This window comes from Scardinius erythrophthalmus (genome assembly GCF_964197995.2).
Source record: "Scardinius erythrophthalmus genome assembly, contig: HAP1_SCAFFOLD_351, whole genome shotgun sequence".
NCBI classification, from domain to species: domain Eukaryota; kingdom Metazoa; phylum Chordata; class Actinopteri; order Cypriniformes; family Leuciscidae; genus Scardinius; species Scardinius erythrophthalmus.
In genome coordinates, this window is record NW_028296261.1 from 19,701 (window position 1) to 36,851 (window position 17,151).

General features: G+C 35.5%; 1 protein-coding gene across 2 annotated transcripts; it reads left to right on the forward strand.

Annotated features, from left to right (window-relative positions):
• The first annotated feature begins 10,276 nt into the window (after positions 1-10,276).
• On the forward strand, positions 10,277-15,840 carry LOC308686504 (uncharacterized protein). 2 transcript variants are annotated; one of them, XM_081394932.1, is made up of 9 exons: positions 10,277-10,360; positions 10,514-10,577; positions 11,178-11,344; positions 11,998-12,059; positions 12,198-12,364; positions 12,489-12,667; positions 12,911-12,972; positions 13,172-13,341; positions 15,116-15,840. In XM_081394932.1, exons 2-9 carry the CDS (start codon positions 10,538-10,540, stop codon positions 15,199-15,201), a joined length of 933 nt encoding a protein of 310 aa, XP_081251058.1. In that variant the 5' UTR covers positions 10,277-10,360; positions 10,514-10,537; the 3' UTR covers positions 15,202-15,840. The 2 variants fall into 2 exon arrangements, with proteins under 2 accessions (XP_081251058.1, XP_081251057.1); XM_081394931.1 differs by having other exon boundaries at positions 12,486-12,667; positions 15,116-15,834.
• Positions 15,841-17,151: the final 1,311 nt, after the last annotated feature.

Genomic DNA, 17,151 nt, shown 5'->3' on the forward strand with positions numbered 1-17,151 from the left:
TGTTTACCAACTGTAAAAGGGTCTATAGCTATGATTCCATGAATGCTAAAGGTTCTTCATGGAACCAAATTTGGCAATACAGCACCTTTAGGAGTAGAAAGTTCAAAAGAACAGCATTGATCTGAAATAGAATCTTTTGTAACATTATTAATGTCTTTACTGTAACTTTAATTCAATTCAATTGATCCATGATGAATAAAAGTATTGATTTATTTTATTTCTTTCCCCCAAATTTTTTTTTAATAAAAATTCTAACTGACCCCAAACTTTTGAACGGTATTTAATGTTACAAAAGCTTTATATTTGTAAAGTATTCCACTGAAAACAAGTTGTAGAGAGAACCCAACGGCAGTTTATTTACAAACATAACAAGATCAAACATAAAACAAGAGCATGGCACGAACTCAAAAAACATGAACATTGCCGTGACGCTTACCAACCGTGGTTATATTGAAACAAAACTTGACAAAGGCTGCGTTTGAAACCGCATATTTACTTAGAATGAGCATCAAAGATCAGTTTCAGCAACTTGTTTCTTTCCTAAATTAATCAATGTTTTTTGACTAATCTGTTTAATTAGTGGTTCAATTGCTCACTCATTAAGACAGTGACTTATCGCCACCTACTGGCTTAATGATGCAAGATGCGCAAACACAGACAAGCGGAGTGATACAAACAGTAAAAAGTCCCAGTGCTACTAGTGAAATATTCAAACGCATTCGATGTATAGGCCTACAAATATATTTATACAACAATAATGGCAATATATTTAATAGGTGCTTGTGTTGTTAAATGGAGCTTATAGTTTCCACTGTCATTGGCGAAGAACATACAGTATATCTGTGTTAAATAGGAATCCATTGTAATAATGTTAATCTCATTCTGGGCACAGTAGAATATGCAATACCTGCTCTTCCTCCCTCATCTCCATCACCTTCTCTCTTCTTCTTCTCTCAGTCTCTTTATCTTGACCTGTATATCTTCCCTTCCCAAAGCTGAGCTTTAATTGATAGTCTTTGCAAACTGATTATTTCTGTCATCGCATAAATCTTCTATCTTAAAACAGCTGTTTGCTACAATGGCCCAGTAGTGCACAACACAATGAAATTTAAAAAGCAAACATAAGGTCACAACACAACAGAAATGAGCCACAACACAACGAAATAAAGCCGCAACACAACGGAAATGCTCCCAGCCACTAGAGGGCTCTCGGAGCGATAAAGTTAGTTTTCCATGTCACTGTTCTATAGAGTCAGCAGGCTAAAAAATATATCAACACCACGATTAGTTTTAATAGTAGGCTATGTAGCTAGCCATTGTATATCGACATTTATTAATTCAAAATCACCTAAGCCTACGTGCATGATAGCTGCATTTATACTCTTGAATGCTTTGACGCGATACCACAGCGCATGATCCCTAAGGGAACGTCTGCCAATTTCTTCAAGTTGTTAAAACGTATAATTTGTATTAATTAAAATTACTTTTAACATTCAAAAACAGACATGTTTCCAAATCCAAAGCTTGATTGTATTGGTATAGACTGACTTACTACAGCTGACTTTTTTCAAATACCTCCCTTCATGTATTTACAGTAAACAATTATTTTTTTAGGAAATTTCTGTAATATAATAAAAAAAATATTTTATCATGTTTCAAAAGTTGTAGTTCCTATTAACCAGACTGACTTACAACAGGTGAAATTGTGCCAATAGCTCCCTGTATGCACTGTACACAATTTGTTTTTAATAAAAACATTAGGCCTACTGTAATTCACCTTAAGGTTTTTTTTTTTTTTTTTTTTCATGTCCAAAGCTTGTGGGAGGTTCCTCGTGACCAGACTGACTTATTACAGGTGAAATTGCGCCAGTACCTTCCTGTAATTCTGCAATTCACCAAATGGTTTTTATTTTTATTTATCAAATTATATTATAATAAATTATACGTTTTAACCACTTGGTGGATTTGTCAGACGTTCCCTTAGGGATCATGCGCTATGCGCGTCAAAGCATTCTCGAGTATAAATATGCAGCTATAATTCATGTAGGTGACTTGAAGTATATTTTATGTCGATATACAATGGTTACATACTGTTAAAACTAATCGTGGTATTGATATATTAAGACTGCCGACTCTATAGAACAGTGGCAAGGAAAACTAACTTTATACCGCGCTCCGAGAGCGCTCTAGTGGTCGGGAGCATTTCCGTTGTGTTGCGGCTCTATTTTGTTGTGTTGTGGCTTATTTCCGTTGTGTGGTACATTTTCAGTTGTGTTGTGGCTCATTTCCGTTGTGTTGTGGATTCATTTCGTTGTGTTTTGGCTTAATTTCGTTGTGTTGTGAATTTATGTTTGCTTTTTAAATTTCATTGTGTTGTGCACTACTGGGCCACCGTAGTTTGCCTCTTATCTCGCACTGTCTGACCAGAGCCCGTCTACGGAGAGCCTGGCCACTCCCTATTAAGTCCTATTGTACCGAATTTTGTTTGTAGTTCCACCAGAGTTCCACTGGGGGCGATCGCCCATGAGTGCAAAATGAATGGGAGTCTATGGCGCTAGACGGCTAAATTTGTCTCTTTCACCCGATTGCTGTTGAGAAATCTTAGATTTGATTGTAGGTTTTGCAAGTTCAACATGGGTTATAGGTCGAAAGTTGAATGAACGAGTACTTATGTCCTTTCGATTTCTTACAGGTTGAGTTGTTGTTGCCCATAACACGCTAGCATTCTGCTAATGAACGCTGATTGGTCAGTGAAGGACCGATTACGACCAGAGATGCCGCTTGATGGCATCACGGCATCCGAAGCGGGACCAGAAACAAACAAAACAAAAACTCTTCTAGCACGTGTATTTACCTGTGTCAGCTGTGTTGTCGATGCCTCGAGAGAAAAGAAAGTGCAGAGCGCGAAAGAACCAGAGTGACTGAAGGATTGCTGTAAAGCAGATTCTCTGGCCGTACGATGTGTATGATGTCATTGACATTTTAAAAAGACTTTTTAAAGCAAATAAGTGACTCTAAAAAATCTAACACCCAGCAATGTGTAATTTCTTTGCATATCCTTTCGGATACAACATTCAAATTACTAGACAAAAAATTATTTCCTGAGAAAAGTAGATTTTGAGGGGTATAGCCATAGATATCATATAATAAAGGCTAGATGTCTCGTGCGCACTGCTGGCCAATGGAGGTCAACGTCCGCACGTGGCGGCCATCTTGCCACAGGCAGCTTGCTCACTCGTAACATTGTGTTTTAATGCTGCATGTACTTTTTAAATAACCATAACTTGCTAAATTTTCTACCGATTTTCAAACGGTTTGGTTTGTTATAAACGTCAGAGATGTAGTTATGACACTGTATACATATGAATAATTATAACCATGGACTTCAAGCATTCGGAATTATAGCCACGTTAATAACGTTTGTAAGAAACCAAACCGTTTGTAAATCCGTCAAGATTTCAGCGAGATAAGAGTATTTGTGTTCGTGCTGATCACTCACCTTACATCAGTTTCCACAGAGCCCGCCAGAAAGCCTGCCTGTGACAAGATGGCCGCCGGTGATGCCGTTCGAGACTCCGCCGTAAGACATCTAGCCTTATATGGATATCTATGGGTATAGCGCCATAGACCTCCATTCATTCTGCACTCGTCCTGTGAGCGCCCTCATATGGAACCAGAGTGGAACTGCAACCAGTTCAGAAGCCGGAAGTTTACTGAGAGTGGAACTTCTCCCCTTATTAGACATTGTCTGGTATGACCCTTAACTGAAGCGTGAAGCACGTCGCGCTGGAATTCACGCTCGGCTCGCGCTTCTGTGAACATAAAGCCCCACTACTGTGATTTAATTGGTCATCTGGTCACTCGGTGTTTGAGTGCTGAAACTGCTCAGAACAGAAGGTCGGTCATTGCCGCACCAAATTAGAGTTAATATTAGGAAATTATTTCACAACCTTATACACAGAAAAAATACCCAGGTCAGGACCTCGGGGACCGATGGTGGGTAGGCTATGGCCCTGCTTATTCATTCAAAATTTAAAAGAAAAGCAATAGTCCACACTGCTGCTAGAATAATAACGACACAAAGGAACAATGTTGGAATCACTTTCAAAACGATTTTTTTTTTTTTTAGGAGCTTGAGCATTTAAAGTGGCAGACAACAGAACAGCAGCGCACGCTCATAATAAACAGAACATTACCATGCGTTGGTGTGGACACTAAGATCTTGTTTTGTAGTTACAGCACTGGGAATTAATGTTTTGGTGTTTGCGATGGTGCTTTGAGGGCCGCAATTTGCTTTATAGTTTATTTCTTAGGGTACGTTTACACGACAACAATATTTTAGAATAGAAGTTTTTCCTTTGATTTTTCCGCATACAGACGACACCATTGTCAAAACGATCCCCATTCACACGGATTCGCGAAAACTACTAAAAACCATGTGGTCTGTTTTAACACGTAATGGCGTCATCATTTTCACGAATTCGCTTTTTTGTTGTTAACATGGAGGCTTTGCACTTCGAACCCCGTTTTCAGGCACCCAAAACGCCATTGTTGTGTAAACAAACGGCCCAAGCGCTTCAAAAGTTTTACATTTTTAGTTGAAAACGGTGTCGTGTAAACAGCCCCTTAGTTGATTGACAGGGGTAATGATCAGATACTTTGTTTCACAGTGGAAGAGGGCATAACTGTGATGATACAGTCACAGATGAGGGAGTCTGTGTGGCTGGTGTAGTGTTGGTGGTTTTATCAGGTGCATCGGTATCTTGAGACACTACGACCTCGGGAAACTTATCAACAAACACTCTTTCAACAAGGCTTAACTTTTTGTTGCTTGTGTTTGCTCTGGTTTTAAACAAGCAAAACTTGACATGTCAAATATGGTCTTGAGTGCTATAGGTTCCTACAAGGCACGTCACATTTCTGTTTGGACTGCAGATTTCTGACAGCTTCACTAGTAATGACCTAGTGACTTTGATGGCAAAGAATTTTTTTTACTAACCCAAACTTTTGATATTGGTAGTGTATGTATAGCAACCTTACCCAACCCTACCAACCTGTTGCCAAGATGAATTGCTCTAAACTGTATTGAAAGGATGCAAATTTGCATTCCTCAGAAGCCAATCCAAAAGCCACAACCATTGTGACGTTCATCTGTTCAGGGAATGTTGAAAAGACAATATGGCGAGAAGCATGGTAATGGAATTTATTCAACTTGAGTGTTATTTGTATTAATTCATTTGACTCACCCTGCAGTCATCAAGGAGTGGCAGTTCAAACACTGCAGTTCGTATGGTTTCCATGACAGGTGTGTGGAGTCGATCACTTGAATGTGATTGGTGGATGTGATTTTAAAATGAGGTGAGGGGGGGATAGAAGTAGGCTATCTTCTGACATTTTTGTCAACCACTCCTCTTATTATTGTTTTTGTTTGTTTTTTTCATAGTTTTTAAATGATTTAACATCTTTAACTTGTATGTAGCTTTAACTTGTATTTCATGCAACAGAGATATCTAAATTCAATAATCAAATTATTAGTATTAAACTATTCAAATAAATTGTTGTTTGTTTTTGTTTTGTTTTGTTTCTTCATGTTCTGGCCTGAATGGACTAAATTAAATTTGCCTGTCTGGAATCAAGCATATCATTGTCATTATATTACATAGTTTCTGTTTGGGTGGGGAATTCAATCTCATGAACAAGTGTGCATGTGTCATCCATTCACTTATCACTCTCTTACACATAGTTAGTGAATGGCAAACTGGTGAATCAGTCAAATTGACTGCTCCTTGTAATGTGAACTTACTAGTTTTGTAAGTGTACTTTTTGCTGTTTGTGAGATTAGAGTGAGGTTGCTTTCACAAAGTGTTACTGCATGTCATGTACTAAAAGATGTGTAACTGTGCAATTCAGAGAACTGTAGAATTCCCTGGCTTTTTTTTTTAAGTGTGCATGGGTTTGCTACGTGATAATGGTCTCCTTGTTCAAAAAAGAAGGCCCATTCTCAGGAAGATGCAGCATTTTGCCGCAAAAGACAAAAAAAAAAAAAAATAAAAAAAAAAATTGTTCAGTGTAACATCAGAAAATTTGCCGTTCATAACACTTATATTGTTTTGTAGAACATAGAAATTGTTGATTATACAAATATCTTTTGTTAAAAATGTAAACATTGTTTTAAACAATATACTTTATTCACTCTTAGAAGAAAATGTTCTATATATAACCTTTTAGGTGTTCCCTTTGTGGGCTCGACTAATGAATTTAGCTTTAATTATTATTAGTATTTATTTATTTTTGTATTTTTTTAATAAATACATTTTATGAATTAAACCACTCATAAACATACTATATATATTTTTTAAATATCCTGTTAAACATCAGTATTATGCAATCATTTAAGACATTTATCCTAGAACCTTTTTGGCATAAAGAGTTCTTTAAAATTAGGTCAACAACCCTATAACCTTTTTTTTTACATTATTTTCCTCATTACACTGTAACATTTCTGTATTCCAAACCTACTGTGATGGGGGTCAATTTACCTTTATTCATAGTGCATTATAGTGCAGTTAAAATGTAATAAAATGATGGAGAAAAAAACACTAGTTAACAGTGACATAATATGTATAAACTGCTTTTAACTTAATGCATTTTTTTTTTTACATTACATCACAATTGTCAGAGCTTCTTTAAAATCTTTTTCCAACTTGTGAATTGTGTGTTTGACGAAGACGCAAACGGTTTTTATTTGTTTTAAGTTTTATGGTAAATCTAACATAATGTGTTTTGGTTACCATTTACTTCCATTGTATGGATAAATAAAAAAGCACATTTCTCAAAATGTATTCTTTTCTGTTCCACGGAAGAACGCAACCAGTGTCCAAGCACTGGTAAGTGGAGGAAGGATAAATGAAAGCGAGTGACCCAACACACTTTTAGACAACAAAAAAAAGATGTAAAAGATGTATTGATGTACAGCTAATCTGGGAGTATTAGATCACTGAACTTGCTGGAAAAAGTAAGGAACATGCGCAAATGGTCATTTAATCTCTCCACAATAGGTGTGTCACCAGGTAACCAGTTATTTTTCACATTTACTCTGTTAATCTTGATAACTATAATACATTTTTGACAGCTCTAAGATTTAAAATGTGAAGACTGTTTAGCAAAGTTTTAACGAAAATATTTGTTTCATAAATTTGCATAACATTTTATTTGTTAGTACAGATATTGACTACTGGTATTGTGTAATAATGTTTAATCCTTAAACATTATTACATAAACATGTTTAATCATGTCAGTACACTTCTCATGGGAAGAGTTCAGTAGGCAACTTGTGCACATTTAAAAAAAACATTGATTCTTATGTTTATTTAGAAAGAATTAATTCACGTCATTGATTTTTATACTGACAGTACTGACGCTGCTGTATGAGAACAGTTTTGCTTTGTAGATGAAATTAACAAATTTAATAACTGATTATCTTTTCATTGGAAGTGAATTGGCACTGAACTGACTTCAGCTGAACAAAGCTGATATCACTGTAAAGCTGCTTTGAAACAATCTGTATTGTATAAATCGTTATATAAATAAAGGTGACTTGACTTGACTTGACTATCAACATAAAATCATAAACATGATAGCACACCTAAATCACTCAGACATCTATATGATGTATGCGTTTTAATCTTCAATATGTTCAATATGTCTAAAAAAATGCAAACTGGGAACATTTTAGAGATATTTATGAATCAGAATGTGTCAATCTGGTATTATCAAGATGTTTATCAGATGTATGATGCAACAACTGGGGAATCAGGTCGAAGACTTTTGAAACAAAGGTAAAGGGTAAATGTGTGGAATCTGAGGAATGAGGAGGGTGGAGGGGACACAAGCATATAGATGCAGGGTTGAAATCGTTTGAGACTCGTACAGGGAAATGTTAAAGGTTTTCAGCGTGGAGATCGGGAAATATGAGAAAATGTTTATGAAATTCATTCAGAGTTTTAAATCCATTGCTTTAGACTTGAAATGGAACATGCGAAAAAACGAATGACTTTGACCCCATTCAGTTTCCAAGCTCTGACAAGGACAGTGTCATACACTTCTTTAAGATATATATTGTACTCATATTCTTTCTAATCAATATAATATGTATGACTTAAAAAAAACCACCCAAATGTCTTCATTCAAAAGAAGCCACAATTATGCCTGTTCATTGTAGTTGGCTTATGTCATCTCATTTACTAAGTTTCTGTTCAGAAGGGAGGTGCGCACTAGCAGGTTAAACTGCCTTGCCGAAACTAGGTTAAATAAAGTGATACAGTGATATGCATCTCAATGGGACCATGCCTAACACATTAGCAACTGCCCTTTTATCATTTTTAACACCTCACATTTATCATTTACTAAGAGTTGAACATTTTAGCAGTGATAAAATGGACAGTATGATTTTCCCAGTTTCAAATGTCATAAAAAAATAAGATGAAAGCATATTGAAAAGAAAGCATTTACAATACTGTACAACACCTGTTTAATGTGACATTTTTTTAAATATAAATAATTGATTAGGCGGAAACTAAAAACTTCTGCTATAATTATAAGAGGCTTGTGACCATTCTGTGGTGAAGTTGAAGTTTTGGCATGAGGAAAGCATTCTTGCCTGTTTACCAAAAGTCACAAGGAAAAACTAAGTAACATTATGCAACAGTAAAAACAGCCATACAACCAAATAAAGACTGTAATAATAAATTAACTTTTCTATTTTAATATGATTTAAAATGTAATTTCTTTATGTAACTTATATAATTTAGGGTACACACAACAACGATATGCTTAAAACTGAGAAGTTTTTCATTTGAGTTCAGACGACACCATGATAATATTGATATATTATTTATTTGATTTGAATTTAATATGGATTTATTATTTAATCCATATAGAATTTGTTAGAATTTATAATGACAGCTTATAATGTGTGAAATTATAGGAGCATAAGAGATTATAAGAGCATACGAGATTTTAAGAGATGTTTGCGGTTAGCAAATTTTTGCTCTAGTTTGTTTTGGAACAAACAATATGAGTTACAAGGAGCTACATTTTTAGCCAGTTACGTAGTTTCCTCATGTTTGCTCAAGAACTTGAAATACAACATGATTGGCAACAAAACACACCCTTTATTTGTAAAGACAAGTAACTCCTATCCTCACAGACTGTTCTCAATACACAGTACCAAAAAAAAAAAAAAGAAAAAAAGAAAGATATATACTGTATATATATATATATTACACACACACACACACACACACACACACACACACACACACACACACACACAGACAGATATAGATGGTGCAGGCTGATGGGTCCTTAACGCAAGCTGATGATATTTACAGCATTAACATACTTGGCATAAGCTGGTTCATGTCGCATCTGTAGCCAGTGAGCTTGCTGCTCAACATTTAAATGGCAATTTAATTTGCAGTGTGCTTTCAGAGTTTGTCTAAAACCCTTCAACTTCCCCAGTTCCACATGTATAAATCTGCTATGGGTAATTGATATGTGCTATTTGTGCAGACATACTCACAGCAGTGTTTCGGCGTATGTATTGGTCGTAGAAAGTACCTGTGTACTTGCTCTGAAGCAGCATTCCACCAAGACCAAATGCATAAACATTGTCATATCCATCACCATGCTAAAAATCTCCAGAGAGTTGTCATAATAGAAATGTCATTGTTGCTTTTATGAGTCATCCAAAGGCATACCAGGAATGTCCCATGATCAGGCTTTACAGAGCACGTATCACCTTCTCAAAATCACTAAAAGAGAAAGAAATGGCTTTACTTTCTCAATTAATCGTATATGGAAGTGTTTTTGCGAACACATTGGATATGAATTTTGAATTAATTTTATTGGGGGAAAATGTTACTTCAGAAAGATTAACTTCAGTCAAGGATGTTGAAGTACATATTTCCACATGAATAATGTACAGTTTTACTAAGTGATGGCACAGAGTACTGTTGAGTGTTAAAAGATGTAAAAACTGTTTTGCAGCCATAATTTTTCAATTTGCCATTATTGGTCAAAAACAGGCAATGCGACATGTAGGCAGGCTACTGTGATCATGTACCGTCACATACCACGAAACAAAGCTATTCCTTTTTACAGTTGTTAATCCAGTTTGTCAGCAAACTCCCAGCTGAACTCTCATTGGTCCATTCTTCAGAAGAAGAAAAAAACGGTCTCCCTTTAAATGCCCTCACACCTGTCTGAGGTGACCATATAACGGATGACAGGAACCTTCCTTGAAAACCTTGCTATACGGAATAACTTGGATTGCTTTTTTTGACCCAATATTTAAAAAGTAAGTAGAAAACGTTTTCAGTTGTTCTCTGTATCCAGAGTGAAATAAAATATAAAATGGTATACAAAATGCAAACATTGTTAAGTAATGGTGCATGAAGAAATGCTTGATTTTGAACTTCGGCTCATCATACTTCTATGCTTCATTTTTTAGGCGTATTGCCAAAAGAAGATCACAATGGAGTGGAGGATTATTGTAGCTGTTCTGTGTCTAATTGGTAAGGATCTAGTAGTGATACTTGTTCCAAATTATTCTGTATCATTGCACATGAATTACAAAAGAATTTTCACAACAATCCAGCGGTAAAATATATTTACTCTCAAAATCCACTGCAGTCAAATAGGCTTGGTTGGTGATGATCATCATTAATGTAACTGTCTTGAAAGAGACATGGATTTTTTTTTTAATATATATATATATATATATATGAAGAGTTCAGATGCAAAAGCCTCTAAGTGCCATCTGAAATTTTCTTCTAGAATGATATTTTTATCAAGCTTGTATATTTAAATTCAGTAATTTCACTTAAATGGCAATGCAAATTACATATTAATTGTCATTTAAGTGAAATTACTGAACTTAAATATACAAGCTTGATAAAAATGATAATTCTATAAGAAGATTTCAGATGGCACTTAGAGGCTTTTGCATCTGAACTCTTCATATATATATATATATATATATATATATATATATGGATTGCATTCTTACCAGTATACATTTGTCAGCCTAACTAACCACATGCTAAACTATGATGTTAAATCTTTAGCAATCTTCTCTCAGCTTCTCTCATTTCCCCTAATTTCACCTTAAATAGGAATCCTACATGTGCCAGGAAATGCTGCTCAAATGAACAACAGCACCAACAGCACCATTGCTTATCGATTCACTTTACACTTCAGCATCAACGACACTTTCCTGAATGTCTACGTAAACAATACCAATAATGCAACCGTAGACCTGAAAAAGAACATCACCACTCAGGTAATATTTTTGGCCAGTGAGGAATGGTTAAAATTACACTGTATTTTTTTTCCAGCAGTGGGTTCAGCTAAAAGAGTACCAACCCGATCTCACAGCAATTCATACCTATTTTGCGAGGTGGCTAATTCATACAAATTCATATGACCTCACTCATATGAGTTCGTATAATTTTTGCTAAATCTTACATATTTTACGAGTTGCCCAATTTGTATGAGATCGTACGAATGAGCTACAGTACCCCTGACCCCGCCCCTAAACCTACCCAAAACTGGGGTTTAGACTAATCGTACAAGTGAGGTCAAACGAATTTGAACGCATTAGCCACCTTTTGCTCACTCGTACGAATTGGTCGTGAGGAAATAAAATAAAATTGGTAGAGAATAAAACAGATAAAATGTGTAATTATATCCTCCTTATTTTTAACATAGAGTGGGTGTGGCCATATCTATGTGTATGTTCATGATTGAATTTGCTAAAATGCCTACTTTGCCTATTTTTCAAGTCTCGCAGACAAAGATATTTGCAGCATTAGAAAACGATACAGGATTTGATCATTTGTCAAGTTATTATAATAAAAAGAAATGAAAACCATAATTAAATATATGTAGAGCTGTATGGAGAAATGTCTTAATGTGTTTGTTAATGTTTTGTAGGTTGAGCAACTTTACAAGAACAAATATACAAACTTTGAACGCTTCGAAATTTTGCAAATCAGGTAAAAGCATAAAAGTGTAAAAATCAAGATAAATTATTTTAGCTTATTGTTTGAATGGTTGGTTGGTTACTTTGTAAGTCAACTGACCATTTGTTCACCCAGTTCATTCATTTCTTATTTTCCTGTGTTCTCTCCCAGGAATGGCTCTATAGTGACAGAGGGAGAACTTCAGTTTAACAACAGTGGCTCTAAGCCGAATGTGTCAGACCTGACACAAATCTTGAATAATGGAAGTTTCACCTTCACAATAATTCAGAATGCCACCAGGATTGATGAGGTCACACCACAGAACCAGTCGACCACTGGTCAGTGTGTGTTTACAGATTTAACTTAACTAAAGAACTTTGTTGTTAAATAAGGCTTCAAGGCCACATTAATTTTGTTTTTTGACACTTTTGTTGAACTTTGTCCCCTTTTTACCCAAAGCAGCAACACCTGCAACAACTCCAGTTACGAATCAAACTTCAACTGCAGTTACAACAGTCTCTACACCTGCTAAAGTTGCAAAGATTAATTTAGTCTTCAGTATTGTTCAAGACTTCAAGGACATCTACTCCAATCTCAGTAATCCTGAGACCATAGTTCTGTCAAATAACATCACCACTGGGGTAATATTTTTCTCCTATAAGGCATGGATGTTGATTGCAATAGCAGTAAACTCTGGTAATGTTGTGTATTGGCAATATTAAAAATAGATACCACTGGTGATTACACGCTGAATAGTTTGCTAAATACTTGCTTTTTGTCTGTTTTAAAACTACATTTCTTGTAGAGAAATTTGATCTAAAAAACAGAAATGCTTGTATGCAAGTAATATGATATTTATATGATTATTTATCTATGTGTTACAGTGTTCTCGAGTTTACAAGAGTCGTTTTCCAAAATTCTTCCGCATGTTTATTCGGAAGTTCAGGTAACAGTACATTCATTTGTTATTCACCCTGTTATTAACAGATGGATATATCCATGATTTGTTTGATCAGTGATTGCTTTCCCGACTGGTTTAGTTTATCAGTTTGTTAGTCAAGTGATCATTTGATTTTTCCATTTGGTCTTTCAGTTGTTTGTTAGTTAATTATCTGACTGTGTTTCAACATGGTTGATCTCCACAGCAAGGGCTCCATTGTGACTGATTCTGTCCTCGAGTTTGACTCCACGAATGGCACTAGTCCTAATGTGACAGACGTGAAAGACACCCTTGTTAAGGCTATCGAGAATGGAAATTTCAGCTTCGCAATTAATAGCTCATCCATCAGTGCTACTGATATCACAGAAAACAATGGTCAGTGTATTTACAGATTTATTTTTTTCCTGTTAGATACTTGTCTGTTACATTGTGAACCCTTTAAAGGAAGGACATAGACATAATCATTCTTGTTTGATGATAAATACACACACACACACACACACACACACACCTACACACACACACACACACACACACACACACACACACACACACACACACACACACACACACACACACACACACACACACACACACACACACACACACACACACAATCTTGTAGGAGAAGCAAAATGCTGTCTTTTTGGTGGAGATTTATTGTATATTGGTAAGCCTATACAAAGTATTATTGAATTGTGACCCATTTTTCTTTAATTCTGCCCAAAAATGGAACAAAACTGACGACCACTGCTAATACTTTATTTATTCCTATGTTTTTGTGCAATGATTTATACACAATTTCTCTTCAAATGTGACGGCTTTAGCAGCTCTAATAATATTCCTTGATAAATAATAAATAAATCATACAGAACATCAACCCTTAGAGAAATATTAGTAACATGAGAATGAAAGGAGAATGAATAGTGTGGGCTATTGTGTTTACAGTCAGCAAACACAAACTGAATGAATGAATGAATGAATGAAACGCACAATATGTAACTTTTTTGCTTTAAAAATAGCAAAATCACTATTATCTATTTTATATATTTTTTTAGTTGTGTACTTACATTATCCCGACTGTTTACAACAACTTTCAAACCAGGAGAAATTTGTAATTTAATTCGAAGACACTTCCCATTTCTTTATTTCCGTTTTGTCGCCGTCAATGGCGTCATATCCGCGTTGTCCCTGGTTTCCACTCGTACTGCCATGGCAACCAGAGCTATGAACCAGAGCCCTCTGATAGTAACCAAGGCGACAGACGTGGACACCACTGTGTAGTTCGCAATGTCTATTTGCTTTCGTTCAAACATTACGGACCATGGCAAGCAGACTTTAGATAAAAAAGAACTAAAACGAGAATCAATATCAGCGCGGTGTTTTCGAGATGCCGAGAGCTCCCATAGACAGTATATAAACGAGAGCTCCACGTCCGAGACTTCGACCGCTCCTACATGTTCTTTATTAAACATGTGAGCACATTTACATAAAACTAATCAATGTTATATAGTTTAACAATGATAAAATGTTAGAATATGATCTGTATGTTATTCTAATGTTGATCTAGTTTACTGCTAGTCTCATACAGACAAACTAACACATAAATTTAAACACATTCAAATGCAGTTTAGTGTGATAGTGTAATGTTAGACCAAGTGAAACAGCGCTGCGTTACCTCACAAGTTTAATTTGTCTAATAAACTGACCTGTGAGTTGTAATTCTGCACTCGTGTGTAGTTCGGTGAAATGTCCATATTCCTTTTATATCCGCGGGACTCGCGTCGTGTGTGGAGCTGATAGCTGTCTCTTAGCAATCCCGAACTGCTTCATATCACAGTCATGATAAAAAACATTGATGTATTTACTCATCCATAAACATTATTAGATCGGTCGGCTTGACGTTGATGACAAGATCCATAATTCTTAGCAAATGTTGCGTCATCAAACCACGCCTTTGTTATTGTAAAGAGGTTAGCGACCCCTAGTGGTGAAAATTTCCATACTGTACGTTGAATGAATGAATGAATGAATGAATGATGAAGGATTGGAAGTCCATAAAGGGATTTTAAGGTGTTTTCAAAGACTTTGTTTACTGGCCTAAATTAATCAATAATTAATGTGCATTTATTTATTTTATTTTTTACAGCTAACAGGTCTCCAGTCCTGGCTAGTATGCTCACAGCTCTGTGGATGACCCTAGCGTCACTTCTTTTGTCAGCTGTGATGCACTAATCACAAAAATCATGCTACTAAAACATGGCTGTGACTGACATCTCGGATATTTTTGGTCAAGTTATTATCTAGCTGTGACATTTACTGGTCTTTCTTGCCACATATAGAGTCTGGTGATACAAAAGGTATGTGTGAGTTATAATTTTTTGTTCTGTGCTTTACAAAAAGCACATTTTTTCTCTGTACACTGAGCTGGAGAAATAATGAGGATCGGTTTATTGAAGCCAAATCTGAACATTCCTCTATGCTGCAAAAATGGCACAGGTGCCAATGTATTAGTTAGATGCTGAAGATCTATATACATGTATATTTTGTAACCAGGGTACACATGTGCAATCTATATATTTAATCTTTGAGTAATAGAAATGAAAAAAATGTTCTGATAAATCTGAACATTCCTCTGTGGCACAAGTGAAATGTATATTTAAAGGTAATAATGTGATTCGGAACTGACATTTTTTTTGGACTTTTCATTGCCTTTTTATTTTTCTTCTTTTCAATAAAATATATCTTACAATGTATTAATTAGATGCTGCGTATCTTACAACAAAGGTACACATGAGCAATCTGAAAAGGTCTGATAAATGATCTGTATCATGTTGTATGAAAGTATGTTTAATAAAATGAAGGGTGAATCCTGTTTCTAATTTCATTTCATTGCGCTTCAAGTATACTTTATGAACAAATTTAAGGTTATTCAACTTCAACTTTGACTTGTGACAACAAGATAAGCTGGGATCCAGGCTGTTCTCATATCATCGAAATGACTTTTATTAAACATCAGATCACCCACAATATTGTATAACAAATACATTAAAACAGGACATTTACTGTCCTGTAAATCTTGTATATGTATTTACAAAGATTTAAAACTCCTAAAATCTGAATACAAGGACTTAAATCTCCCCTAATTTTTACAAGCCCTACTGATCGGTTGTCACAGTATAAAAAATATATTTTGGATATTCGAATGGAAAAATGTTTTACTATTAGGCTAATATGAAATCCAGACCTAAATCTGAAAGAGTAATGGTCTGGCATGGACTAATTAAAATCGGCCAGTTCGAGGGGCGGCACCAAGCATGGATTTGAAAATCTCACTGCACGCAATTGGATAACACTACGACCAATCACAACAAGCCCCATACCAGTGGAGCTAACTGATAGATTAGACTCTTGCCGTATCTGGTCAGCAAAACAGCAAAAACGCCCTTCTTGCAAATGAACGATTCAAGCGCCGTCTTCTGTTCCTCTTTTAGATAAAAAGCCAAGTCTAACTCGTTCATTGTAGCGGCCAAACTCTGGATTCCAGGGTACTATTATGCACTCCCCTTGTGCGAATAAAGAGACAATCATTCAAAAGCCAGTTGGAGTCATTTTGAACTCATAGAGGAACATGCCTCTTATAATGTTTATTTAACTAATTTTAAATTTAAAATAATAACTTTATTTAAATTTTCTTACTGTACATAACATTTGGAATATCTTTCCAACATGTTTTGAGTAGGCTCGACAATTCCCACCAAGCTACATACAACAAGTGGTTTGGAGAATGGATGGATATGGTATGAAATGTTATAGTTTTTGACATTTTGTATTCATGGTGATTGCCCTTGACCTCTAAAACGCTACCAGCCATTATTATTCTCAGTTCATTTGAATTGCAGTGTTTGCCAACTTAGGGAATTTGTCGCTAGATTAGCAACTTTTCAGATATAGGCAGTGCAAGTAGTTGGCGAACATAAATCTCCAAGGTGAGTTCAATATAAGAAAGTTACATACATCCTGTAAACATGCTGCATCGATTTATTGTGCAGACTTTTTACACAGCATTTTAATTGGTGTTAATAAATCTACTCTTACATTCATCCTTCACTCCACTTACTGTATAGTTACTACCGCTTGTTAAAATAATAATAATACATTATACTAATACATTATACTAAATAA

Bases quoted from the DNA above. Each gene is read 5' to 3' on its own strand.
- LOC308686504 (XM_081394931.1), top strand. From the start codon at position 10,538: ATGGAGTGGAGGATTATTGTAGCTGTTCTGTGTCTAATTG. The intron at 12,060-12,197 runs GTAAAAGCATAA...GTTCTCTCCCAG, and splicing joins TTCGAAATTTTGCAAATCAG to GAATGGCTCTATAGTGACAG. The intron at 12,365-12,485 runs GTCAGTGTGTGT...TTTTACCCAAAG, and splicing joins ACAGAACCAGTCGACCACTG to CAGCAACACCTGCAACAACT.